Raw genomic sequence first — 27,925 nt, 5'->3', positions numbered from 1 at the left:
CCGAAGCAATAAGGGCAGAGTAAAATGTACCGAATCGTGGCGGCAACTGGGACAATAGTGTGATCGCCATGTCTTCGGAGGAAATCGGCTTCCCCGCGTTTTGAACCTGCATCTGTAGCTGCCTTAGCTTGTTAATGTGCTCCCGTAGCGAAGAAGACTTATTTACGGACGAGGTCCGCATCTGTACCTCCAAAGAAACCCTCTTCATCAGGGTCATCCGATTGTACATTTGATCAAGCTCCAGCCATATCTCACGAGCCACCGTCAAGTGCTCGATGTGAGCGATCACGGCTGTAGTGCATGATAGAAAGAGAAAGGATCGAATCCTGGCATTCAGTTTGTCCCAATGAGACTGGGCCCTGGCCAACTCCGAACGAGCATCGGAAGAGAGTTTGGACTCATCTCTTACCGAGGGCCGGTCAATCTCCTCCTGTACCAACTCCGCCAAATCATAGGACTCAAGGATGGCCAACATCATGACGCGCCAAATGCGGTAGTTGTCGCCGTCGAGCTTCTGATCTGTAGGAAGAGCCGGTAAGACAGGCACCTTCCGGTCCATAATCGCGTGGAACTCCAAGTCCATCTCTGTAGACATCTTCACCTGCAATGCCTTCACAAATGCAAAAGCAGCCCCCTCTGACTGGGAAAACTCAGCCTGCTAAGGCTCTTCCGCGTCCTGAAGCTTCTTCACCCGCCGGAGGCGATGAAAAAGCAAAACCTGCACTTGTAGGCTGAAAACTCAAACTTCCTCCGCGTCAAACAGCAGTAAACAGCAGCAAATCCACCACCTGTACTCCTTTCCTGTGCGCCCACACTCGTTTCAGCCTTGTTCCAAGGCGCAGCCCTCCTGTCTGCCCTTAAACGCAAAAAACGCAAATTTGTGTCGCGATGGAAACTCCTCTTCAGGTTGATTCTGCGCTCAGTCAGCCCTCAAACACTGCTCTGATACAATGTCAGAGTGCAGCGGTGCGGAAGCGTAGGATTGAGAGAGAGAGAACGCAGAGAGAGAAGAGAGAGAAAGAGACAGTGGACGATGAAGATCTGCTGTATAAAGAATGCTGAATACAAAGATATACACGGGCGCAGTGCGCTGGACTGCGTGTCTCCACCTCGACGATGCAACCTGCTGTCCACCTCGAAGTCTGCTGCAGTCTGCACTGTCTGCTGTCTGAAATTTGTGAACAGAGACAGAAACTGCGCGTCACCGGTCTGTAATCTGCGTCAGAGAAGTGTGTCCAGACTGCTGAAAGTGTCGGGTATAAATAGCCGAGATCTGCCAGGAAATAGGGCGCCAGAAAATGGGGCGCAACCAGGAAATAGGTCGGCTGCATTAAATGCAGCTGACTGGGCTGCAGGCAGTCGGACTGCCACGTGGCAGTCCGACTGCACAGTCCGACTGTGCAGACTGCCACCAAACCTGCCCTGCTGTGCCCTGCTGCTGCCAAACAGGCTATGATCTCTAACAGAGGTATCTTAATGACATTGCAGATATGTGTATATGTTATGGTGGCTAGGATACACGAGTTGTGGGATACATCGACTTTGATTATATAGGACATGCAGATAGTAGAAAGTCCATCTTTGACTACGTCTTCACCTTTATTGGAGGCACTGTTTCTTGGATGTCCACGGTGTAGAAATGCACTGTGCTATTTACTACAGAGGTAGAGTATGTTGTAGCCGTTGAGGTTTGCAAGGAGGCTCTTTGGTTAGGCCATCTGTTGTAGACCTTGGTATTATCGATGTGGTCCCTATACTGCATTCAGATTCTATGAGTGCTATTTAGTGGACAAGAATCTGGTCTTCCATGCGAAAACAAAGCACATTGAGGTGCACTATTCCTTCATTAGGAAGGTGGTAGAGGACAAGCTTGTTAAGATCTCGATTGACGAGAATCCTATAGATTTGCTTACTAAAAGTCTCTGAGTGAAACGTTTTTGCATTCCTTAGGAAGATAATGGGTGTAGGATGAGATGATGTCTATTCCTCATCTTGTTATACTCTATGTACATTTGTACTTTGTTACTTTTTTCTCGTTCTCTTCTCACTAGGGGCAAATTTACCTTTAATGAGAGGTTGTTGGGGGTAAAGACGCATGTGCCTAACTACCTGTGTATTCATTACACTGATAATATCCACACACCTATACACTACAGGTGGCGGGTGCTCATCACTGTCACTTCATTCTTTATTCGTTTAGTGACATTTAAGGCCGCTTATGCATCGTGATTGTTGGAGTTTTTACGTACGGTCTCTCTCTCTCTCTCTCTCTCTCTCTCTCTCTCTCTCTTTTGCTTTCTTGCTCGATCTGCCATAGCTCTTGCTTTGCTCTTGCATTTTTGTGCTCCCACGCGGGCTCTACCTTTCACTTGGGATCTTGTGCCTCAACCCGCTTATAAGAAGGTGATATCAATTGCCACAGTGATGACACTCTGTAAGTACAAGGTGTGGCTTGTTGCAAAGGGCTTCACATAGTGGCTAGGTGGATTTCCATAACACCTTTGCACCTAGAGCTTGGATAGCTACTATTTTGCCTTAGGTCTTACTATCACAGGAGCTTTCATTTGGGAGCATATGTGACAGGTCATCATGGACATAGGAGTCTAAAATGTGGTGCAGGTGGTGAGAGATATGGAAGCAATTGTGTGTCTATGGGACGCATGCTTGAGGAGGAGTTTCCTAGCATAGTATGGACTCCATGTGCATCCCATTGCCTTAACTTGCTTATTGAAGATGTTGGGTAAATATCTTGGGTGGGTGACATTTTCAAGACAGTAATAAGCATGGGAAGATTTGTGAAGAAAAGGCCATGTGTCACAAGCATGTTTCGAGCCAATGGCACACTTGAGCTATTGAAGCTCTCTACCACTAGATTTGCTTATATGTTTATTGTATTGGAGAGGTTGATATGGGTCCATCTAAATTTGATACGTATCATTGCATGCCAGGAATGACTCACATGGAGTGAGAGAGAGTCTCCAAAGGCTCTTGCTTTTAGGTGCAATATTTTAAATGAGAGTTGGTGGGTTGAGACAGAGGCATTGGTGAAAAGTCTCACTCCTATTTACACTGTATTGCGCATCACTGATATGGAGGGGAGTACTTTGGGGCTTCTATATGAGTATATGGATAAAATTGGCGAGGCCTTGCTTCGCAACAGCTTTTTGCTCCAAGACAAGTAAGTTTTTGTTTAACTTTTACATATGTAATTATTTGGTATTAACAACTTTTTGATGATCGATCATTATTCTAACTTCTAAGTTTTTAACTTATTTTATCTATAGGGTTGATGAGATTTGTGCAGTGTGGAATACACGATGGGATTGGTTCCATAAACCAATCCATGCTGTCGCACTATCTTGCATCCCCTTTGGCGTAGCGAGGAGCAGTACACCACTAGCGAGGAGTTAGAGGAGGGCTTCATGGAGTGCATGAGACGCTTCACAGGGGATGATATAGATATGATGAGAAGAGTAGATGATGATTTGCTGGCATTCCGCAATCATTCTCTTTATTTTGGCCGACCCACAGCTAGGCTTCGAGAGACACAACTTCAGTTTGTCTCTTGGTGTGAAAAATACGACAATTGTGCTCCTACTTTGGTATGTGACTGATGACTTTTATATTTTGAATCTTGATTATCTAATGCATTATGCAACCTAGATAATTACTAACAAGTTTTGTAATCTATTGCCCACTCAAATGTTGATTTTGCGGTATGTATATTAGTAATTGCCAATTACTTAACCTCAATCTCTTAAATTTGAATAAAAACACATTGCCATTCGGGTCCTCTCTCAAGATTTATAGTTTAGGACCTATTGAGAGGAACTAGAGCATATGGGCCTTCTTTCACACCAAAAAGAGAAGCAAACTCACAATTGCTCAGCTAGAGCGTTTAGTGTTTTGCCATTGCAATCTCCAGCTTCTTGAGAGGACCGCTCTATTCCTTGAGCCTTCACAAGTAAATTGGTAATGATTAGTATTATGTATAATTAACTTTTTAACCTTGAGTCCTTCAACCTTGATACTTGACATTGCTAATTTGCTTGGATCGTTTACATTTACAGATGAATGTTGATAAGATTGATATAGAGGTGTGTGACATTCCGCAGATACCATAGGTGATGCGTTCGTACGTTAAACAAAAATTAAGAGTCATGCGTTTCAAGAAACAAAACAAAACAACTTTACTCAATTATTTAAATTCCATACACATCGCATGAGATATTATGTTTATATAAATAAATATTCAAATGAGGAGGAGCGGGATATCTACTCCATGCTCTATGAGGAGCTATCGGCACTGATGCATAAGACTTGTGCACAGAGGAGGGTTAGAGTGAGGGCCACACGTGGTTGTGCATCGCAGATAGAGTCAGAGCCAGAGTCTGAGGATGAGGTTGAGGCTATCTCATCAACTTTTCGATCAGGGTCCTCGGAGTCAGACGAGGAGATAGTACACAGATCCTCAGAGTCCGGATGAGTCATGAGTCATGACTCGTGATATATAGGAGTCAGTTTAGCAGTGCAGAGTCCTGACTAGAGTTGCCAGTTGCTCATTGATGTTGATACTTATAGCCTCACTGGACTTTGGAGTTTTGACAGATTATTCACATGACATAGTTACTATCATTGTATCTTGATCCTACTGATTATGCATCTTGATTCTTGTTTCGTTGTTCTTGATGTCAGTCTTCACTGCTCTTTAGATCATAGATTATTCATGAGTCATAAATTCTAATTTATTTTGTTGCCTTAAGTTTTGAAAATCGAGTCTTAATTGTGTTAAGCTGTCTTAAGTTTCAACCATTGAGTCCTCAGTCTTGACTCCTCAATCTTCACTCGTGACTCGTGACTTGTGAAATGTGTAATGAATTATGATTTCAATCATATGACATAAAGACTCAAAGTTTTGTATGAAATTTGGATACATGTTGTTGTTGAAGGCATTGATACATTTGCATACCCACATATTACTGTATTTTTTTTAGTGTACAATCCGAAACGCCGTTTTCCCGTTTCCAAAATTTGGGTGAAACTCTGAAACTTTGGTTTTTCTCGTTTTCGAAACTCCCCCTTACTATGGTCCCTTGGAATAACATTCTTAGGCTATAGTTGGTTCTCTTGGGTACAATTACACATTCCTTGTTAGTTTTTGGGCATTTTCCAACAATCACCAGGTGCATGCATCTTTTACCGGGCAGCGACAATGCCACGCCATAGTACGACAGCTGATCGTGATTTTATGGCATTTATTGCAGTCAGTTGCCTGCTGGTTGACGAGGTTTATCGGCCTCCCTGATTATTTTATTGCCTTATTTTTAGCTATTTATAGTCATCTTGTTTCCAGCCCATCTCACTTGTCATTCAGGTGGTGGAGAGAGAGATAAGCTCGAGGAGATACTTTAATAGTCTGTTTATATATCTGCCTTCTTCATTTTAGCATCCATTGATTGCAGATTTCTACATTCGTTTGTCTCCTTTCTCTCTCCCTCTTCTCTCGTATTCATTGTCTTTAAGCATGTGCTTTTGCATTCGCTGCACTTTGACAATTAACTAGTCTTTGGATTTAAAATCTAAATAGATTGTCAGGAGGATGTGAACTTTTATTGCTTTGCTTATCATTTGATTAAAAACTAATCAAATGTGGTAATGTGACTTGCACATGTGAGACACAAGTCAATTATTTCATAGTGTGAAACCCAAAATTGCAAGATATTAGGGTGCTAAAGGCAAAAGTTGTAACAAATTATGCATGTTAGATACTAGGTTGTACCTAGTGTCAGATTTGAGCCTAGACTAATTTATTGGCTACTAATGTTAATAGTGACATTAGAGACTAGGCATTAATCAATTAATTAATGATAATCTAGGAGTCAACAACTGCTGAAGGTTACTTGGAAGACAAATTGGTCTAGCCAATTTAATTATTGGCTGGTAAACTTAAATTTTTGAGCATTATAATAATTATTAAATTGATTTTCAGAAATGAATATTTTGATATTTAATTTAATAAGTTGGATAATGTTGAAAAATGGAATTAGAAGGTTGACAATTGGCAAAACTTACCCATACAAGTAGGAAAAGTGTTGTGTTTTTGGGGGTTGGTAGAAGTCTATTTCAATCATAGGAAAAGAGGAGGAGGCTCTTAGAGAGCAAGGAGATGTTGCTAAAGTGATTTTTAGCCACTAGAGACTAAGTTTATAGTAGGCAACAACTGTTTGCACCTTCTAGGTGCCAAATGACAGCAACCCAAGGTCCTTTTGGTGTAGATGACATAATATGGGGAGGGGGGCAGCAGCCTTTTTAGTGGTCTTAAGCTGTAGGTGACAGCTTCCATGGCTGTTTTAGTAGGTCAATAGTAGTGTTTTAGACTTTCTCGCGATGAAACTCTGAAATTTCTCTCTATAACATTCTCTCTCATCTTATAGCCATCTCTCAAGTTATCTCAGCAAAATCGAGCCATTTGAGTCATCGGAGGTGGAGATATTGGAAAATCTTTGCAGTAAATCCTAATTTATAGTGGAAATTAGGGTTTGACAGCCACCTTGGGATGCATTCTCAAAATTGAGGGCCTAGGACTTGAATTCAACAGCAGTTGAAATTGAGAAATTTTAGAGAGATTCAAGAGGCTAGCTAGTTGGTGTCAAATTTGAGGCTGAATTGGTCTTTGAAGGAGAAGGGTGAAGGCCAATCCTCGAGAAAACCAAGGGGCAAATTGGTTTGAAGGCTTGTTGGTTAGTTTTGATAGCAAGAGGCACTCGGATTAGTGGAGGAGATCAGAGAATTTTAGTTGTACTCCATTCCTTTGCAATAAAAGTTGAAGAAATACCGTAAGGGGTGCTAGTTTTGGGACAGTAGGCTATCCATTGTTCAAGATTAATGTGTGCGTTTTAGTTTATGCGAATTTTATACTTGTAATTAGTATCAAATCAGGTTATTTACCACCCTACCCAAGGAGGAAGGCGGGTATCATAGACATTGATTTTTGGTTGGTTTGTGGCTACATTCTATTTCAAGATTGACAATGATCAGCTTATTGTCTTTGATTTGGGTAAACTTCTAGAGTTGGTGCTTGTACTCCCACTTTTGGTTGAGGATTTTCTAGAAGTTGGTGAAAGCAGGGTTCTTTGATGGTGGAGCTGTTGGCTTCATTGGTGTGAGTGGGTTAGTATCAACTTGGTAGAGCAAAGACTTTGAGTTTACAAGAGGGAAATTAGATCTTGGTGGGCAATGATGAAAGCTTCCTTCTCATCCTCCTACAAGCCTTCATGTAAGAGTGCACAAAAGAAGCTAAATCCATAACATATAGGCATGAAAAAAAAAATCCATAATATATAGACATGAAAAAAAAGCCATAATATATGGGCATGAACATGACACAATGAATAGGGAACATTGAGAACATAACAAAAAGTACAATACCACCAGGTTAACCAATACTCAAGTAACCGATAGTGCATCCAATTCCTCTCTCCAAGAAAGTACGTGTGATGTAAATGAGAAGTGAACTATATATAGGCAGAAAAGAAAGGTCCTAAGCAACATGTTGGCTAATATGAATGCAGCCACTCAGTGTGGCATCACCGTGCTGACCGGTTTCAACGAAATGTGCCCATCAAAGCCAATGAAATGCATATAAATACAATGCCTATACCCACACTCTCTTAGATCATAGGTGATTAGTATAATCGAATATACAATGATGATACCATACAAGTCCCTTGGAACCATTACCATGTCACCACATTAGGAACATCATAGGTCATCCAACAATGACAACAGATAAGACCGTGGATACCCAGGCCTTGGGTGATCAAGCCAATGCTATGGTGCCTTAGAAAATGCATTAGATGTCAATGTCGATCATACTCGAACTAGGATCATAGAGAGAAGAAGCAACCGAATCTATTTGCCTATCACAAACAACCCCATATAGGCACATCATTATCATGAACTCCTTGCCTTCGACCATTTTATCAAGGGGGTTTTCCCATGTGAAAAGCAACTAGGAGCAAAACCAACTCACAATTAAGCTCCCATCATGACACACCAATGTCGAGATTTCAAAACTGCCAGATTAGTTGATGCATATAGAAAGCCATGCTCAAGGAACCATTCCATCAAAGATTTGAAGCCTTGCTTAGGAACTCATGAGGAGTTATATCACTAGGGTTAGAAGATGGATTTAGAGGGAGGATGTTGAGCTAAAAATACATTAGCTCGACCTAAATAGCCATGAAATAGGCTTAATTAATGAAGAAACCATCTTATTTTAAAATGAAACGAGATCCTAGAGAGTTACCATGTCCCATATGCAAAACCCTAATTTGGGTTCCCAAACTTTCTATAAATAGGCATGTCGCTTACCACTCTTAATCTCGTTTTTGTAGGTTTTAGAAGCTGCATCTTTGCTGCCCATACTTCGTTCGCAGAGGACATCGCGGTGAGAGCCTTTCATCGCAGTTTACTATCACTTGGTGCATGATTCTAGTCTCTATACGCATCGCCTACCTCTTGGAGCTGTCCTATCATTAGGGAACTTGCGTTTGCTGTTGCCAGGGCCAGTTGCCATCATCTACATCGAGTTGCCATTAGTAGGAGTTGGTGCCATCATCATCCTGCTTGCGTTTGTAGTTAATCTGTCTCCTCTAGTTGTTACCATGAGCATCTACATTGCCGCCATTAGTTTCAACCAGTCACATAGCACAGTGAACTTGTGTTTACCTATTTTGCACAGTCACCAGTCTTCTCTCTCTTGAGGTATCTGCTTTTCGGTCTTTCTCTCTTGTGCATTGTCGTTTGCATTAGACCTAGTCTTTCTTGGCTGCTTGTCGTACGATTGATTTTGTGTTTTTTGCATTTAGAGCATTTCTTCATAGAGGCTACATTTAACTTCCGGTCAGACTGCGTGGAAAAGCCACGAGCTTGGATAGCCAATATGTAGTCTCGGTTGACACATGTTGTTGCTACCACAGGGGATTCATATTGAGTACATACTTAGAATAAACATGGCTAGCATATGTATGTATAGACATACTAACAAAAGACTTTGATAGTTGTAAATAAGCTAGGAGCAGTGACACTATCTTGAAGAATGGGACTGCTTGATATTCATTATTAGAAGAGATCTATTTCAAGAGCTAGGTGGATCTTTCTGCTCCCTGACCTATCTAAGGCTCTAGAAACTAGAGAGGCAACACAACTTCTTGTATTTAATTGTAGAGTAGATGGTAGGTGGCTGATGGCTGAAATTTGTATGGTAGAGTGAGAAACCTACACAAAAGGATGATATTGAATGGTGGGCAACTTGTTTATTTATAGATGTTGAAGGGTGTTCTAAAAAATTAGGGTTTTGGGAGACCATTGAAACTCTCTTGAACGGCGCACCAAATTTGTATTTTTCATTAATTAGGCGTGTCTTGGTACTATTTAAAAATGCTAATAAGTCATAAAGCGTGTGTTAGCTCAACACCCCCTCTCAGGCCAAAAACTAAGCCTAAAAGGAAAAGACCGACAATGTTTATCCCAAGGCATCCCACCCAAAAGTAGCCAAGGCATTAGACGAAGGGTGCACGTCGGCTGCCCAGTGGCCTACAAAATTACAGAGGCGATGATTATCTTACCAAGGGAGTCCAAGTAGTCACCCCAAAGAGGATAGGGCATTGGACAAAGGGTGCTCGTCGTCAATTGCCCAATGGCATACTGAGCCCTACAAAGGTGGATGAAACCACATTGAACCCTTTTTTTTGTGGAAAGTTAATTTTAGGAGTGGTGGTTGATTAAGTAATAGTGACCGAGAAGATGGAAGTAGAGATGGTATATCCAGCACATCACAAATAGTACAAGCTTACCCAACCACTCAAGGATGTCGATGACAAGGGAAACGTGATGAAGTATCATGTGAAGAAGAATGGTGGTGTAATCCACCAATGGAAATAGCTTAGGATTTGTCGAGTAGTGCTCTGTACAATGAAATGCATATTATGTTATGTACTAAAGAATGTTAATGCAGCAAGTGCCACTTGGATAGAGTTTGTCATGGGGACCGTAATTTTAAGATGCTTTAATCTTGTTGATAACATTTGATTAAGTTATTAATCAAATACATAAGATTGTTTAGCATATGTGATGCACATGGCAGTTATTTCATGATAACAAGCCAAGGACTTGGAGGATGTAGTAGGTGTCAAAGGCAAAAGTTGTAATAAGCTATGTCTAATAGGTATGATGTGGTACTCGGTGTCAGATTTGGGCGTAGACTAATTTATTGGCCATTGATGTCAGCGGTGACATTAGAGACTGGGCATTGATTAATTAATTAATACTAGTCTATGGGTCAATAACTGCTCAAGGATACTCGGAAGACGAATTGGCCTAGCCAATTTAATTATTGGTTTGGTGAAATTAAAATTTTGAGCATTAGAATAATTATTAAATTAATTTTCAAAAGTAATATTTTGAAAAGTAATTTAATAAGTTGGATAATGTTGGAAAATGGGATTAGAAGATTGCCACTTGGCAAAACTTGCCCATGCAAATGGGAAAAACTTTTTTAGGGGCTGTGAAAGTGTAATCCAGCCATTGTGAGAGAAAAGGAGGCTATTAGAGAGCAAGGAGAGGCTGTTAGTGTGATTTGCAGCCACCAGGGATTAGTCCTATAGCATGTGACAGCAGTTTGGAGCCCTCCAGGAGTAGGTAGCAATAGCCTAGGGCAACGACAATTTTTCAATGTGTCTCACGATGAAACTTTGAAATTTCTCTTTATAGCATTCTCTCTTATTCCCTTGCCATTTCTCTAGTTATCTTAGCATTTTCCAGTAGTTTGAGCCATTGGAGGAAGAGATTTCAGTCAAGCTTTGTTGTAAATCCTAATTTGTAGTAGAAATTAGGGTTTTGATAGATACCTCAGGATGTGTGCTTAGAATTGAGGCCTAGGACTTGAATTCTAGCAATTGAAATTGAGGAATTTCAGGGAGATTCAAGAGTCCAACTAGCCAATATTTGATTTGGGGTTTAATTTGTCTTTTAAGAAGCAGGGTGAAACCCAATTCCCAAGCAAATCAAGGGGCAAATTGGTTTGGAGGCTTGCTGGCGAGTTTTGATAGCAAGAGGCACTTGGATTAGCAGAGGAGATTAGAGGATCTCAATTATACTCCTTCTATTTGCAATATAAGATAAAGAAGTATTGCAAGGGGTGCCAGTTTTGGGGCCAGTTGGGTGTTCAATATCCAAGATTAAAGTGCTAAAGTGTACATTTTAAATTTTGTGAATTTTATGCGTACTGTAATTAGTACTTGATTAGGTTATTTACCACCCTATTTGAGGAGAAAGGCCGGTTTTGGTGTCCCTTGTGGGAAAATTGTTCACTTGCCCAAGCACCCTAGTACAAAGGTGATGAAATCATGCAATGCATAGAGAAAGGTACAATAGGGGGGGAAAGACCAATGTTGAAGACAAGTGCCAAAACTTGTAGAATACCAAGAAGGCTAGGAACCCCCTCTCAACTTGGATGTCGATGCCAAAGAAGGAAGAGGAGTCTGAGAATGTTGGTCTTCATGTGGGGTTGAGAACCATGTGGATAAAAGCGATGAAGCATTCCTATTGGAAGAGCAAGGATAGAAGTCATCTCTAGGATATCATCGAGAGAGATGTTGCAAGATTTGCTGCGGAAGGAAAGCCTCCATGCTAGTAGAAGAGCAAAACTCCAAGTAGATTGAACCATGAAAGAAATAGCATGCATCTCCTATCTCTAGCTCAAAAAGGGCTGGTGCAAGCTTATATGTTAGCCCTACATTGAAATACAAAACCTTACAAAAAGAGATCAAAATTTGTGAGCATAGATGTGAGTAGTGAGATGCTAAAAAAAATAAAACTAAAAATAAAATATAAGAAAACAAAACTAAGTGCAATGCAATGAGTATGTAAGTATACAACGGAAGTCTAAAAAGAGAAAGGCTAAGTGTGTAGCTTAAATACAAGGAATGGATGTCTGAGCGATCTTGAAAATCAAGGTATTTGTAAAAAGACCAAAAGTTCAAATCCTTCTCCATTCACAATTATGCTGCATACAAATAAGTTGGCATTCTCATGCAGTTTGTCCTTTACTCCTAAGAGTGCTTTGCGTCGTTTATGAACGAAGTTATCTTTTCTAAAGGCTTACATAGCGTTTTCTTTCTTAATAGGCTAACAAACGAGTCAGTCAAGGAGACTACTCTTGGATTTTCACTCTTGTTCTAGTCCCATTTATGCCCAAAAACCCATCAAGTGACATAGTTCATGACCACTGATCTTGCCTTACCACATATTCAGCCAAACTGGAATAGACATAATTATTGCGATTCTTTCATGATAAATTTTAGAACTTCTTCACCAATTTTTCCTTTTAATCCATATAGAAGAGGTATTGAGTGTTACAGGTTAGTGACATTTGAGTAAGTTGCTGAGGGTACAAGTATCATGTCTTCTCAATCTTCACTGAATTGGCTTTCTGCCATGATTTGTAAGTCTTTTTCTCTTGATTTTTTTTGTTTGTCCCCAACTTCCTTCAACAAGCCTCCTCCACCATGCGTTGTCAGAGGGGTTTTAGTCAAAAGGTTGTATCCACCACGGATCAAAGATAGAAGGAAGTAGAGAATAGGAGATACAAGAGAAGAAAAAAATAGACAAGTGGTACACAAGATAAAGACAAAGCACAATGAATCAAAGCACTATGTATTGATAGAACCTGAGGAGATAAAAATTTTCCTTGTCTAGCACTACTTAGAAGCAATCTCCAACCATTAGATCTCCTAGAGCTTCCTTGTAGACTAAAAACATGCATCAAACACTAGCTTTTTCTTTGCTGTTCAGACCGCAAATATGATGGTTCCGTTGGCTCCGAAAGGGGAATAAAACTCTAGGACACCAGGACACCTAATCAAAATTCCTTTGGATCACTCCTGCTTTTCCTTATTCATAGTGTTGTTTGCTGCTTGTAAACTATGATCACACGGCGCACAATTTCACCAATCCTCCTTTTTGCATGAAACCTCCAAAACTGGTTGAAAAAAGCAACTTGCTTTTTGCATGCGACCCTATTCTAGAAGTTTTCTACATCTTTTTAGGATATTTATTGCATATAGCGAGGTGGGGAAGTGGTCCTAGAAGGTGTAGTGTATGTCCTAGGAATGGATGCGTAAAGTGCAATAGGTGAGTCACTAGGAGACCGATCAACCAATTCTTCAGTAGTAGTGAAGGACATAGGCTGCTGAGGCTATTCGCATGCTATATATCCAGTAGCTGCTGGGGCAGATGGAATAGAGGGTGCAACAGTGGGAGATGTAGCCCCATTGGATTGGCCAGCTGGAGTGGAGGCAGTTGCAGCAGTTTGCTGTGGTTTTCTAGGAGGAAAACCTTGGGCCTTGGCATGACACTTCTCGTCCACATGGCCCGACCTGTGGCAGTGTGTGTAAAACCTATCTCTTAGAAATTTGCTACCAAAGGGGTTGTGTTTCTTTGTTTTTGTTGGAGGAAGTGGTGTTTTTTTTACAAATAAAATGTGGCTAATTATATTACTCTAGAAAAAACCTGAATACAAAGAAGTGCTTATGCTCAACAGACCAAGCTGGAGTTGGTGAAAGTCATAGATACATCATATATACAAGCCTCTCAAGGCGGTCTGGGGGGGATAGGGGCAAGAAGCCATGGGGAGGGGGGGTGTATCGCCATCTGGGGCTGCCTGCCTACATCATGAACAGGTCCTGGCCACCCCAAGTGCGCATGAAATGACCATGGAGCTCCTGACGAGCCCTGGACTTGCCCTACACTTGATCCCATCGTCCTCGAAGGGAGTGAATGATGGAGGTCCAAAGCTCCGCTAGGTCGCCTGTACTAAAGATCTCTCTCCGCCGAAAGCCACCTGACATTGTGCCTTCCAGATATGCCAACCAGTGAGACTCCCTATTATTTCCCATACCTCAGAGCGGTCTGCTGTGGGCTCTAGTATCTGGCAGATGAGTAGAGTCTCTAAACCCACCATTACGCACGAGCCTGCCTCAATCATGAATATCGTGTCCTGCATCCCGGTCTCATACAGAAGGTGACAGCCTTGGCTGACCACCTGCCAACAGAAAGCACCCCAAGAGATATATCCAAGGCTGGGTGCTATGTGGCGCAAGATGCGGCATACTCCTCTCCACACGAGCTGTGCCGCCTCACACGACCAAAGGCAGTGCTTTGGGGTTTCCATCGACTGCTGTGTGCAGTACTTATAAACTCCCTTCTTCTGCATTTTGGCAAGCTAGCTGTCCACCTCCAAGCCTCCATGTGCCACCAGCCATAAAAAATACGACACCCTCCTCGGCCTCCAGCTGTCTCATAGGCGGGGCCAGAAGGCCCTTATGAACGGCTTTGTGATGCTGTGCTCCACCCAGTGCCTGCTACGTGACGGCGCCCAATCCATGTCCCCTTGCATTGGTACGTGTCTGCCAATCCTGGCGGTGTACTCTAGGAACCTCGGTGGCTTCTTGGCGACCATAGTGGCCGGCCAAAGCCACTCTCTCGGATACCACTCTGGCTCATCAAGTGGCCTTTCTTCCCAGATCCAGAGGTGCCACTCCTTGAGCTCCTGCCAAAAGACCAAAGGGTCCAGCCGCCATATCTTCCCCTGAAGGCCAACCACCCGGATCCTCTTCCATGAAAGGATGGCTATCCCCTCGTCCTGCTGCCCTCTGTCAAGAGCCAGACACCCCCCCTCCTGCATTGTGAAAAAGGTCCCAGATAAAGCGCCACCCACTCTTCTTGCCACTTGTAAGGGGATGCCCGTTGGTGAAAACCGTGCGGCCTATACCTCCCCGGGCTCTATTGGCTCTCGGATTGGGGGAGCAAGCCACTCCTGAGGTATCGCTGCATCTATCTCCCTTCTCCTCAGCTCCACTCCTCACTAGTATCCTGATGCTTGCTTCAACACCTCCTCATCCGCCATCCTATACACCTCCCGCCATGTCCTGATTGTACGAGTCGGGTCAGCCTCCCAACCAGCCCACTGGATGTGGGGGCACTCGCTGATTTGTGCCCCTTCACGATCCCTGACCTGGGGGTTCCAAATCACTGGCTGACGGTCTATCTCCTCCTAGCAGCTTGGGGGGCTCTAGATAAGGGCCTTATTGAGGCCCTGCTACACACGGAGCAAGCTGCGTAGGAAGGGTGATCTGGGCGGTCGTGAAGATCCATCTTAGGGACGGCCTCCACTCACTGCCAAGCCTCGGTCTATAGTCTTGAAGACCCTCCTGCAATAGGACCTTCTAGGTCTGCCCTCCCGGTGTGAGGCCGTGGACAACTAGCTTGCCCAGGAGGGCCATACTCTGATACTCCGGGTCTATGATCCCAAGCCCTCCCTCTGACCGATATCGTATAATGGTCGCCAACGCCACCTTGGCCTTGGAATCCGTGGAGCTGTTTGACCTGGGCCAAAGGAAATTCCGCACCAGGCGGCGAAGTTGTATTACGCAGGAGGAGGAGAAGCACCAACACGAGGCGATGTACCAGGCCGTCGCTAAGAGGACCTGGTTAACAACCAAGGCTAGGCCGGCTAGTGAGAGGTGAGCCGTGCTCCAGCAGGTCAGCTTCCTCTAAATAGAATCGAGGATTTGAAGAAACTGCTGGGCGGGAGTGATGTCGAGTCCCACCTAGAACCCTAGGTACCGGACGGTTTGTCCTCTGCTCAACCATCTAAATCCTAGGTGGACGCCCCACTCCGTGCTAGAGTCCGGGTCTGTGAGGAAACGAACCGACTTTCACCAATTGATTTTTGCTCCCGCTACAGTGTAGAACACCTCAAGAGCCAACCTCACTCTCTCCAACATCAATTCGTCGTCCTCTATGTAGAGCGCTATGCCATCTGCATACTTTGAGTCTAACAGCTTGGTCTACTCTCTTACTGGAAGTCAGAGGCCACGTAGACCGCTCACATGTGACCTGAGGAAGTGAGACATCGCCTCTGCAAAGAGAAGGAACAGGTACGAGGCCAGACTGATCTCTCCAGCTGAAACTCCTCCCCTTACCTCCCTCCTATGAGAACCCTGCTAGTGGCCGATCGGTAAAGTGCGGAGACCTCGAAAATCCAAACCTGGGGAAAACCCAACCTTACCATGGTACTCTCTAGGAAATCCCAGTCCACCTTGTCATAGGCTTTCTCAAAATCCAAGAGTAGTACGACCAGTCTCTGCCCATTGTACTGGGTCCACTCTGTCGCCTCAAAGAAGGTGAATACATTGTCTAGGATGCTCCTATCCTGGACAAAGCCTATCTGTGTGTTGTGGATAACGTCTGAAAGCAAGAGGCGTAGTCGCCTACCAATAATCTTTGCCAGTGCCTTATAGGCCACTGACAGTAAGGTGATCGGTCTCCATTGGGAAAGCTCCAACCGGTCTCCCCCCTTTGGGGAGAAGACTGATAAAGCCTGCCGATAGACTCCCTGGAATCTGTCCTGAAGTGAAAATCTCCTGAAAGGCCAACAGTAGGGAGTCCTTCACCACTTCCCAGAAGGTAGCGAAGAAAGCCTTAGAGAGGCCATCCTCTCTCGGGCATTTCTGCCCGTCCTGTGTATGGAAAGCCTCCTCTAGTTCCTTCTTTGTGAAGGGGGCTAGGAGGGAGCGTCCCATCTCTATGATGAGGGACGGGATATTATCCCAGACCTGCTGTCTACATCGCTGTCCTCTAGCTGAGGCTGTCTCTTGCTGGAAGAGGCGACTATAGTAATCGGTAGCAATCTCCATCACCTCGTCTGGGCTAGAACGGGTCCTCCCATACTGATCTCGGAGGCTGCGTATTTGATCTCCAGAGGTGCGAGGCTGGTGTATTTGAAAAAACTCCTTGCACATCGTATCCCCCTTCCGCGCCCAGAAAGCTGCTGAGGTGCGGAAAGAGAACTCAGAGCGCTTGTTCTCTAGGCCAGCAATGGTTGCTTGCGCACGCACCTCGTATGCGTGGAGAGTGGGATCCCTTGGTGCCACCTGTAATAATCTCTGCGTAGCTGCAAGGTCCTGTCGGAGTGCTCTCTCCTTCTCCCACTTCTGCTGCCTGGCTTGTATGGCTGCCTCTTGGCAAATCCTGCTCGACTCAACTAGGGCCTCTGCAACCTTCTCTGCGATTTGGCCCCTCTTGCCCCCTCTTGCCCTCCTCTTTGGTTCAAATGTGCTCTATTTGTCTCGTCACCTCCGCCCTCCTGCAGATCAAGTCAAGGATTCGACAAGATCGTGAGTCTAGGGCAGATGTTGGGGGATCTAGTGTTAGGAGAACCGGGCAATGATCGGACAACGTGGTGCCCGCCAACAGCCCAATCTGGCCTCCTCGAGAGCCACCCCACTCTCCCACATAAAACTTGTCCAACCGCTCCAGCAGGACTTCACCTAGCCGCCTGTACCCCCAAGAGAAGTCCAACGACCTCTCCCTCCTGTGGAAGGCAGTCTCTCTCCAAGTATCGCGTGCTCCTACTGCCAGTAGAAACACCTCCCATGCCTCCTGCTCCTCCCCGGCCATGCCTTGGTAGTTTCTCCCTCTGCCCTGCTGGTCCTCCAAAGCCTCCAGGTTGTCGAAGTCTCCTCCAACAATCCAGGAGTCCACCTTTGGGAGTCCTTCCGCGATCTCCACCCAAAACCTGTTGCGTGCCCTAACCTCCGTAGGGGCATAGATATTAAGGACTCCAAGGCACGAGTTCCCAATATCCAATCTGATCCATAGCATCCTCCCTGCCACTATCGTCCCGTGGTCTCGAACATAAGTGGTAAGACTCGGACCAATAGAGGTGCATACCCCTCCACTCCTACCGTGGGCACCTATGGCGTGCTCCTAGTAAGTGTGTGAGCTGCCTGGGAGTACCTTCCCTACCCGCGGGGCCTGGGTGGGGGTGAGCTTGTGCTCCTGTAGAAGTAAGATGTCGATCTGTCCAGCAAGGGCAGGCTGCAACTCCTGCCGAACAATCAATTTCCTGGAACCACGTGCCCCAGTGTAGTGGAGACTATTCACATTCCAGGATGCAAGATGTAAGCTTATGGGGAAACCTGTGGCTGCTCGAATAGGCATCTGTTTGGTGTGAAGGTTGCTGATTGACGAGGAGGAGCTATGAGGCATGCAGGTACGCTTTGCCGCCGGTCTGGACGGCGAGCTCCGTTCCCCCATGGTGGCCCTTGGCCGAACCAATAGGGTGATAGAAGTTCCAGGTGGTACTATCAATGCATCTATCAGCCATGCTGAGAGTCGAGCTTCTATGCAGTGGTAGAAACGGGCCGCCTGCGCCAGGGGCCACTCAATCACATCCCTTGGAGCTCTCCACTGTGGAGGGGCTCGAAAGATAATGCTCAGATGAGGGACCTGGGCACCAGCCCACCAATTAATGTCCATCATACAACCAGACCATTGCTGTGCAAGCAGTGCTAGTCCTTCTTCTCCCATCCATTGGGAGGTGTGGTCCACCACCTAACTTTTCGACTCTTCCTCTATCTGTGTCGTCGTCCACTCCTTTGAGTGAGAGGACTGAAGAAAGAAGGCGTAGTTTGGTCCATCCGGTGGTGCTAGTAGATGGACCTTGCCCCCCCTGGACTTACGAACCACGAAGATCCCCACCTCTAGAGGTAGTGGGAACTCTCTGCGCTTCGCAACTCTCAAGTAGGACCATGGGCCACTGCGGAAGAACTCCTGTGGCAACACCACGAAGATCCCCACCTGAAGAGGTAGTGGGAACTCTCCGCACTCCGCAACTCTCAAGTAGGACCATGGGCCACTACGGAAGAACTCCTGTGGCAACAGGTGTGCTTGTCTCGAGAAGGTGTAACGGGCAGCAGGGGTGGATGAGCTGGAGGCTGTATGGGAGGGGGAGGACTACTAGTGCGAAGAGGATATAGGCGTGTGTGGCTCATCACCTCCTGTGGGAGACGGGGAGGTGGGACTGGGGGGGGGTCGCCTGAAACAGGTGCGGATCAGGGGAGGTGCTCGGTACGGAAGGTGGTGGGGGGGAGGATGATTGAGGGATGGTGGGGTGGACGGAAGTACATGGTGGGTGTTGGAGGGGGGGGCTAGTGGTCCTGGGAGTGGGGGCTGTGGGCCAGGGTCAGTGGGGGGGGGGCCTGGGATGTGGGGGGAGGTGGGTGTGGGGGCTGTGGGGACTCGGGAGAGGTAGTCTGTGGTGCGGGTGGTGGGTGTGGGGGGCTGCGGTCCTGCCAGGTGGGGGGGGCACGAGGGGGCTGAGGAGTGCTCTGCTGAGGGGGTGTCGCACGCCCACCTGCTCCCTACTGCCAAGGCTGGGTCTGAGATGCAGGCTGTGCCTCCCTGCCGTCTCCCTCTCTGTCGTCTTTGAACCCGTGTGAAGCCATCAGCGTCCACCTGTGGGCTTGTCGGCGGAGCCACCTTGGCTTCAAAACGCTTGCAACCTGTTGCATGATGCCCAAAGTCATGACATCGTAGGCAATGCCCTGGCTGCCCCGTCACAATGACCTGCTGCCTAAAGGAGTGCCCGCCCGCTTTAATCTCTAGGAACTGTGGGATATTCTTGACCTCTTTCATTACCACCCGTACCTTTGGGACTCCTACAACTGTCATTGCATCCGCGAAGGACGCGGGAAGGATAGTGCCGAAAAGCCTTTCAAAGTCTTCCACCAATTGGCGATACTCAATCTCCAGGCCCGAGAAAAGAAGCGTGACCGGGTGCCGAAGAAACCTGTTGTGGAGTGCAAATGCCTTCACAATGAAGCCCCTGTACCAAGGGACCATGTGTATGCCCCCCCTCGTGGACGCATATGGTGAGCTGGCGAGTAACTCGCGAGCTGCGTCCACTGAGCTGAGCCGGACCATGAAGATTCCTTGGCCCAATAGGACTGCCTCCTCGATCTGCACTATCCCGATGCGCAACGTGGAGTATAGCAGTCTTGAAGCTGGGCCCTGGCTGGGGAATGTCCTACTACCTGACCATAAATCGTTGTTTTCATTAGCTCCACCTCCTTAGCTCGGACGACTAAGAGCTGTTCCTCAGAGAGGACTACGCGTAAGGTGTTTGATTGGGGGGCACTTGCTGAGTGTGCCGGCGTCTGACCAGGGGTTTCCATTGTGTGTCCCTGCTGAGAGAACAAACAATCACGTCGCGGTGCTACCTGAGGGGGAGGGGTTGCTGCAGATGGAGGGAGCAACTGGAGGGTGGGGGAATTGATGGCGAGGGAGGGGAATCTTGCTGTGTTTGTTCCGGATAGGTTCGAGGTTGCGGACGGGGGAAGTGCGCCGGGGGGAGGGGATCTGTAGTAGAGGCTAGCTTGGGGGGTTTGGGTGGGGAACGAACTGTTTGGGCTAGGTGGGGGGGAGGGGGGGTTTGGGGGGAACGATGGGCAGGATGGTGGCCAAGGCGGGGCGGCGGATAGGGCGGGGATGGGGCGGCGGCCAGGGCGGGGCGACATGTAGGGCGGGGGCGATGGGCAGGGCAAGGCAGGACGTCGGACAGGATAGGCGACGGACAGGGTGGAAGACTGGCAGGGGTGACGGGTAGGCAAGGTGAGGGCTCAGGCGGGGAAGGAGGGGGCGCCAGCGCAGGCGACGATCGTGAGGGACGCGGGGGTAGCATGCGATGCTACGGTTCGAGCTCTCACACTCAGAACGAGCTTCAATGTCAGTTTATAACTTTCAACCTTATCATTCTAAAATGTAGCAATACATGGAGGAAGCGGTGTTACCCTTGTTTTGGCTTGCCTTCGCATCTTGCAAGTTCTTGCTACACTGTTGGTTTTCCCTTTTGAAGAAGAGGCAATCAACCCTCACGCCTTTGAATGGATGTGTGTGGAGGACTTTTTGAGGACTTGATCATGCAACATCGCATAATGCAAGAATTGACACTTGAACTTATAGAAGATTAGCAATCTAGGTAGTGAGACAATATGGTGGATAAAATGGAAGTATTTGTTTGGCAACTTATTTAAGAACGTGACTTGATCCTTGTTTGACTTTGGGGAGTCAATAGTGGCAAACTTGGCGAGTAACCGCCAATACTTGGCCAACTTGACTGTGGGATCATCCCTTTCCTTAATGGAAAACTCTTGAAGCTCAAAATCAAGATTGATACGTCGAGTGCAATCTCATGCTGCATAGCGTTCAATGAGATGACTCCAACACTCAGATGCGAGAGGAAAATGCTGTAATTGAGAGTGTGAATTGAGGAAGCAATCCTTGCATTAACCCAACATTGGCTGTGGCATTGCGCGCTCTCCATTTATGGATGTGATTAGGGTGAGCTAATTGAGGGTCTGACTCGGTGCCAACGATGAGGTCCTAAAGTCCTTGAGATTCAAGCACTTGTTGCATGAAGTTCGACCAAGTGGTGAAATTTGACGTGTTAAAATGAGTCTTATTTGTGAAGGCATTCTTGGCCATGGCATCAGGAGTGGTAGTGCTTGGAGATGGAGGTGTGTAATGAAGGTAGGGTGGATAGGGAGATGTAGTGGAGTACATTTGGGAAGTAATCCCAGAGTGCCCACCATGCATACGAGAAGAGTGTATAGCGGATCCAAATGTGGGAAAGGGTGGATTGGGTATGGACATGGTAACTGCTTGTGGAGCCCAAGGTGGAGGGATAGGGACATGGGGAGTAGTGGATGGAAATCGTTGCGGAGTGACCCAAGGGATGTGTGACGACAGTCCATAAGCAGAGAATGGATATCCTTGTGTCTGAGAGGTTGGATCTTCCATCTTCACTCCTAATACTTTCTCTTTCTCCATCCCACACTATCTACCTACCCTCGATTCACTCCACCTCTTGGTGCATCGTTAGGGGAAATGCCCCCCCCCCCCCCCCACACCACTACTTGATCACCCTTCTTAAAGTTTGTGAAGTACTTGGGCAGATCCTGGGGTTTCTTTTGTTTTTCAGCTTTTGAATCGTTGGAGGAGTGTAAACTGAACTATACATGATACACAAGTACTCACCAAAATCTTCATCTGTAAGATGACCAAAAAGAGAAGAAGAAGATGGTAAAGGTGAAGGTGTGTCTACCTCCTCCTCAAGTTCATAATTCCTTAAGGTCTCCAATGATGGAGAAGCTTGATAGGGTGTTATAGGATTCGAAGAAGAAGGTGCTTGAGACATTATGAGTCAGATTCGAGTGGCGTGTGAGACTTGCACAAAGACTAACCTCCACAATCACCGCAATTCTTTAGCAGAGCACTGGCTCTGATATCCTGTGAAGATATACTAGGCTTTGCACTGAGGAAACTCAGCATGTACGACCAAGATTGAAACACAAAGAGGTCGACAGAGATGAGCAAAACTCAAACCCTAAACACAAAATGCAAAATGCAGAATGCAAAATGCAAAACGCAAAATGTAAAAACTCAAAACTCAAAAACAAAGACGAACATAGAGAGAAGAAACTATGAAGTGAATGAATGCTGTAAATGAATGTAAGAGTGTACAAAATGCCCAAGTATAGAACAATGCAGTGTTGGAGAGTGACGTCCACTAGAGACGGATCCCAAGTGCAATAACCACTAGTTAGAGTGTCGGAGTGTGGGAAACACCAAACATTGATCACCAGAGTGTTAGGGAATTGAGGTAACAATAGGAGAGGTGATTACTGATGTAGACAGCGTGTTGGATAGCAAAAACACAGGTACTGCAGCAGTGTCCCGGTGGGAGAGATGGGAGCAGCCTATCGCTTGGTACTAGATGCTAAAAACACATGCTAATTAGGTGCTATGATGATGCTGCGGATGGAGACCTCCAAACAGCAGGGCGATAGCTGAAAACAAACCACCTAAGGCTGGATAGTGATGGACTGCAGTCTGTGATGGCTAGACAGCAGATGGTAGGTGGCTGATGATTGAAATCTGCATGTTAAGAGTGAGAAACCTACACAAAAGGATGATGATGAATGGTGGGCCGCCTGTCTATTTATAAATGTTGAAGGGTGCCCCAAAAAATTAGGGTTTTGGGGGACCACTAAAACTCTCTCAAACTGCGCACCAAATTTACTTTTTTCATTAATTAAGTGTGTTTTGGGGCTGTTTAAAAATGCTAATTAGCAGTAAAGTGTGTGTTAGCTCAATAGTGCATATTCTAGACTTTGAGTCCCATTTGGTGGCTTACTTGCTTGCACTATCTTCAAGTCTTAGTTGGCTGGTTCACTTGCTTTTAGCGGTGCTTTTAACCGCCCACTAGTCTTGATGGCCTTAAAGGGGCAGCTTCATAGGTTTAGGGTGGTGGTCCCATTGGTGACCTAACACCTATGAATTTGGCTAGAGTTCAAAGTTTCAAGTTATAACTTGTTAAAATTTTCTTGAAAATTGAGGAGTCTCGACTCTCAATATTGACTGCAGAGTGACAAGTCAAGGTTGGACCTCAAATCCAATCTTCCAAATACCTTGATGACTAGAGAGTCCATAATGGAAGAAAACTTGCTAGAAGGGGGTGAGGTCCTCTCTTGACTGCGACGGATGTCTGTGTCGTGACTGATTTCATTTCAATTGGTTTTGTTAACTCCAGTTTTGATTAAAGAGCATATAATTTGCATACAAGTCGGGTTGAGAAGTGTGAATATTCTTTGATATGTCTTCCTAGATCTCCTATCAAGATCTATGAAGTGGTTGACCGATGGTTGGCAGAATGACCTACTTTGTCAGCTGAGTTTTGTAAAATTTGGAATCGATGTCAGAATATAAGGGGGAACTTTAGCTGCTGCTTAGGGTATTTCCAAAAATTGTTATGGCTTCCTGATATTTCAAGAAGTTCTACAGATTCAATTCTCGCATGGGAATGCCACAAGTATGAGACAATCTTTGTTTTTTTATCTTGTGAATTTTTAAGTAAGAGCTGTTGCTCTTTCGGTAGAAACATCAAGGTAATGCTGCGCATATTTTCTGGTAATGAGTTTTAGGTTATACATGAAGATTTTATGAAATGGCATGTAAGGAAGTCCGTAGAGCATGCAAGGGACTTGCTATTTGCCAAAGGGGTTCCTTCCAAGCGTGCAAAGGTACTTTATACATTTTGCAGCAATTTTCTATGCATTTTGATGAAAAATTTAGCTCTTCCTTTCCTAATTGGTTTTCATCATTGCAGTGTCTGACGTCTGCTTCATACAGGTGGTTTCAAACCTTCCATTTAACATCACGACTGCTGTTATTAAACGTATTCTTCCGATGGGTGACATCTTCTCATATATGGTCCTCCTACTCCAGGTTTTTTTTCTATAAGGCTATCAATATGGTTTTGTTGCTTTCTGAATTCTAGATTTGGCTAGAGGAAACAGCATTCAGGTTGGTGATGTGTGAACACATATGAATGCATGTTTACTTGTTTGCATATCCTTTGCTACTTTCTGAAATCTAGTAGCTGGATTATGCTAGGATGAAACAGCATCCAGGTTGGTTGATGCTTGTCCAAAAATGAACGAATATCGACCTGCCAGTCTATTTGTTCATTTCTTCTCAGGTAGGTTGGTTTAGTTTTGGCCTTGATTCGCTGTCTTTGACTTCGGGGCAGTGGAGATCATGACTTGATCCTGTCTTCCGTGTGCAGACCCACAGTACAAGTGGAAAGTCAGTCGCAACAACTTCTTCCCACGTCCGAATGTATGTTCATGAGTTTGCCTTAAAAGAAGTGACCTGACTGTTAATTCCTGATTGAAAATGTGGTCTAAAATTGGTGTAAGTGCATTTTAATTCTTCTTTCATTCCTATGGATAGTTTGGTGTGCACGAAGTCGGTTTTCTTGTTTGAACATTGTATCAGTGTTTTTAATTTGTTTGATTTTTGTTTAGCAATGGCACTATAATCATCATCTGTACTTTGTGATCACTAAAATTTCTGTACGTGATGCACCGATTGTGTTTACCAAAGTTCTTCAGTTTTGCAACAATTTGCAAGAAGCAAGCTGGTTCTTTGATGTTTGGAATGCAGCTCTGATCCTAGGTGCCTTCTAAGCATTAATCTTCAGAACCACTCAGTTACTCATAGAGTAGATACACAGAAGAACCACTTAGTTACTCATAGGTGAAGATACACAGAAAAGAGGCTCAAATGTTAATTGACAGTGCACTTGACACTTAATCTTCCAGTCCAGACAATTCGACAAGAGCTTGAAAATATTGCGAAACACCACACATGAAGAACAGTGTGATCTTTCCCACGAGTTTCCTCAAGAGAAACACAATGTGATAGCTTTTATCTGAATGGTATTGACTATCTTAACTGTACACTCCATGGCCAACTCACTGGATGACACCTAGCAGTTCTGGGGTCTTTTTATTTGGTGATGTGTTTCCATCTCTTTATTTATTATTTATTTATTTTGGGTGGGAGGGGGGGTATAAGGTTGGCTAATTATATCATGCATAGAAAATCAACTGCTCAACAACATGCCTGTAGCATAAAGGGGTTGCTCATCAGTGCAGAACTGGAGCTACATCGATTCAGTACAAGGCCTCTTTGATGGTGGTTTGGGGTGGATGAAGAAATAGGGCAAGGTGGAGGAGAATCGATGAAAATGGGGGTGCCATATTGCACATGAAAGAACAGTCTATGTTTCCCCTAGTTGCAGGGAAGAGACAGTCATCTGACAGGAAACTGCTCTTTCATATATGCATTTATGTGCAGTTGAGTCAAAACATCGTGGATGGCCTACAAATGTATGTCTGACTAAGTCAGAAGATGCAGTGGTGGCTGGTTGGTTCTTGATGCGTTTGACTCTAATAGCAAACATCATTATTGAGTTTAAGCATTGCCATGACACTGCGTAACATTGCTGCAAGAATGAAAATGAAAACAACAGGCTGACTTTAGTTTCTGATTACCACGTTGTAGAGTTTACCTGGAAGGACCTGTTCTACTTTGAAGAAGTGTAGCTCCAGATGCTTGTCATGTTGACATGATCACACCCTGCCTCATGTGTGTAATTTTCCAATACAACAACTTGGAAATGGCAACACCTGCTAACCTTCATGTAACTGAACATGCATCACTTGGTAATGTTTCCACTTAAAGAGCTCAACATGCTTCTGAGTTATCACGGTAACTGAATCCTGATTAGTGTTCTTTGAGGCTTACTGCAACAGTATTTACATTTCTTAACACAAACACATCAGTGGTCTGCCTCTCATGCTTTTCATAGTAAAGCAACCAACTCTCAAGAGATCAAACCATAATTTAGGGGCTACCTCCAAGGAATGCATTAACTCTCAAGTTGTTAACTAATCTATAATATCAACACGCTGGTACTTAAACCATAGATTATCAACTCTCAAGAGACCAAACCATAATAAGGGGCTACCTCCAAGGAATGCATTAATCCTCAAGTTGTCAACTAATCTATAATATCAACATGCTGGTACTTGAACCATAGATTGCCTGAAAGATTGGAGCAATTTGTGAATTTCAAGTTTCAGGGACCAATCTTAATGAGCAGGTGCAGAAACTCATTAACCTCGTGGGTCAACTGGCCAAGGTCAGTAAATCCTTCGGTGACAATGATGGTGTTATTTATAATCTTCAAAAATTGCTAGAGCTTTTCATTCTTTCAAGTCTGCTATCAATGTCCAAAGGAAGTTGACCCCATTGGTGCCTTTCTATATTATGCTTCAGAAGGAGATTGCAACTTCTACCTCCCTCACAATCAAAGGAGGCCCTTCTTTCCAAGGGCCGTGAATGGGGATGTAGCAAGAAGCATGGTGCTTGCTGTGACACTTCTTATGATTCTTTCGAGACTGCCTGCCTAAAAGAAGTTGTCCAAGTTGGTGGCTTTCTATATTATGCTTTAAAAGGAGGTTGCAACTCAAAGTTACCTAAGTTGGTGGCTTTCTATATTTTGCTTCAGAAGGATATTGCAGCTTTGCCAATTATCAGCTCCTTGCTGTCACATACGCTTGCTCTCCTGCCAGTGCACACCCCCCCCCCCCCCCCCCCCCCCCCCCCCTCCCCCGATTGTCCCCTCTCATGCCCACGCTGCCGGCCTCGCCCGTCGCCATGGACCATCCGTCTGCCTGCCCGTGGCCGTCGCCCTCGCCTATGCCCCTCTTGTGCTGTCGACTGTGGCCGTCCCATCCCACCCGCCTGTGGCCGTCGCCCCTTGCTTGTGACCCGCCTGGGCCGAAGTTTGCGCCCCCCCCCCCCCCCCCCCCCCCCCCCCCCCCCCGCGCCCAAATTTCTCCCTCCACCTGCAGCAACTTTACCCCCCCATTGGGAGCAAAGCAATGTGATTGGCAGGTTCTCAGCAGGGACGTGCAATGGAAACCTCTGGTCAGACGCCAGTGCATTCTGCGAGTGTTCCCCAGTCAAACACCTTGCGTGTTGTCCTATCTCAGGAACAGCTCTTAGCTGTCCGTGCCACAGAGCTGGAGCTAAAGGAAACAACGATCTTTTGTCAGGTAGTAGGACACTCACCATCCAGGGCCTAGCTTCGGGACTGGCTCCACTCCATGCTGAGCATCGGCACAACGCAGATCGTGGAGGCGGTTCTAATGGGTCAAGGGATCTTCATGGTACGACTCACCTCGGCAGACGCAGTTCGAGAGCTACTGGCCAGCTCACCCTATGCCTCCACGAAGGGGGTCATCTACACGGTTCCCTGGTACAGTGGTTTCACAGTGGAGGCATTCGCACTTCACAATAGGTTCCTTAGACACCCAGTCACCCTACTCTTCCTCGAATTGGCGATAGAGTATCGCCAGTTAGTGGAAGACTTTGGATGACTCTTTGGCATTGTCCTCCCTGCCTCTTTCGCGGATGCAGTGACAGCTGTAGGAGTCCCAAAGGTACGGGTGGCAGTGAAAGATGCATTGTGTCTGTTAATGAAGATGGTAGGCAGATAATTGTCCCACACCCAAATTAGCCAAAAGGCATCTGAACCAATAGACTCAGCCATAGTTGTGAAAGTTGCCTTGTACTCAACTTCATAACTAGAAGTGGTCATAGTGGA

At 45.5% G+C, this 27,925-nt stretch overlaps 1 protein-coding gene and 1 pseudogene across 4 annotated transcripts in view; both read left to right on the top strand.

The window, feature by feature from the left end:
* LOC148011618 (ribosomal RNA small subunit methyltransferase, chloroplastic-like) overlaps positions 1 to 27,925 on the top strand; it is a 75,508-nt gene that overhangs the window by 30,088 nt on the left and 17,495 nt on the right. For all 3 annotated transcript variants that reach the window (XM_087670935.1, XM_087670936.1, XM_087670934.1), the window contains 4 exons: positions 23,889 to 23,987; positions 24,097 to 24,192; positions 24,361 to 24,445; positions 24,533 to 24,585. In XM_087670935.1, the coding sequence (XP_087527061.1) occupies positions 23,889 to 23,987; positions 24,097 to 24,192; positions 24,361 to 24,445; positions 24,533 to 24,585 (333 nt within the window). The remainder of the gene's footprint in view (positions 1 to 23,888; positions 23,988 to 24,096; positions 24,193 to 24,360; positions 24,446 to 24,532; positions 24,586 to 27,925) is intronic.
* Positions 1,453 to 8,740, top strand: LOC148011619 (uncharacterized; annotated as a pseudogene). The gene is made up of 2 exons (XR_015689399.1): positions 1,453 to 3,178; positions 3,285 to 8,740. The product of XR_015689399.1 is annotated as an uncharacterized LOC148011619 (transcript).

The sequence above is a fragment of the Lygodium microphyllum genome, chromosome 28 (assembly GCF_053477565.2).
Source record: "Lygodium microphyllum isolate KBCC chromosome 28, Lygodium_microphyllum_v1.1.10, whole genome shotgun sequence".
Classification (NCBI taxonomy): domain Eukaryota; kingdom Viridiplantae; phylum Streptophyta; class Polypodiopsida; order Schizaeales; family Lygodiaceae; genus Lygodium; species Lygodium microphyllum.
This window is presented reverse-complemented; position numbering and strand designations above follow the sequence as displayed.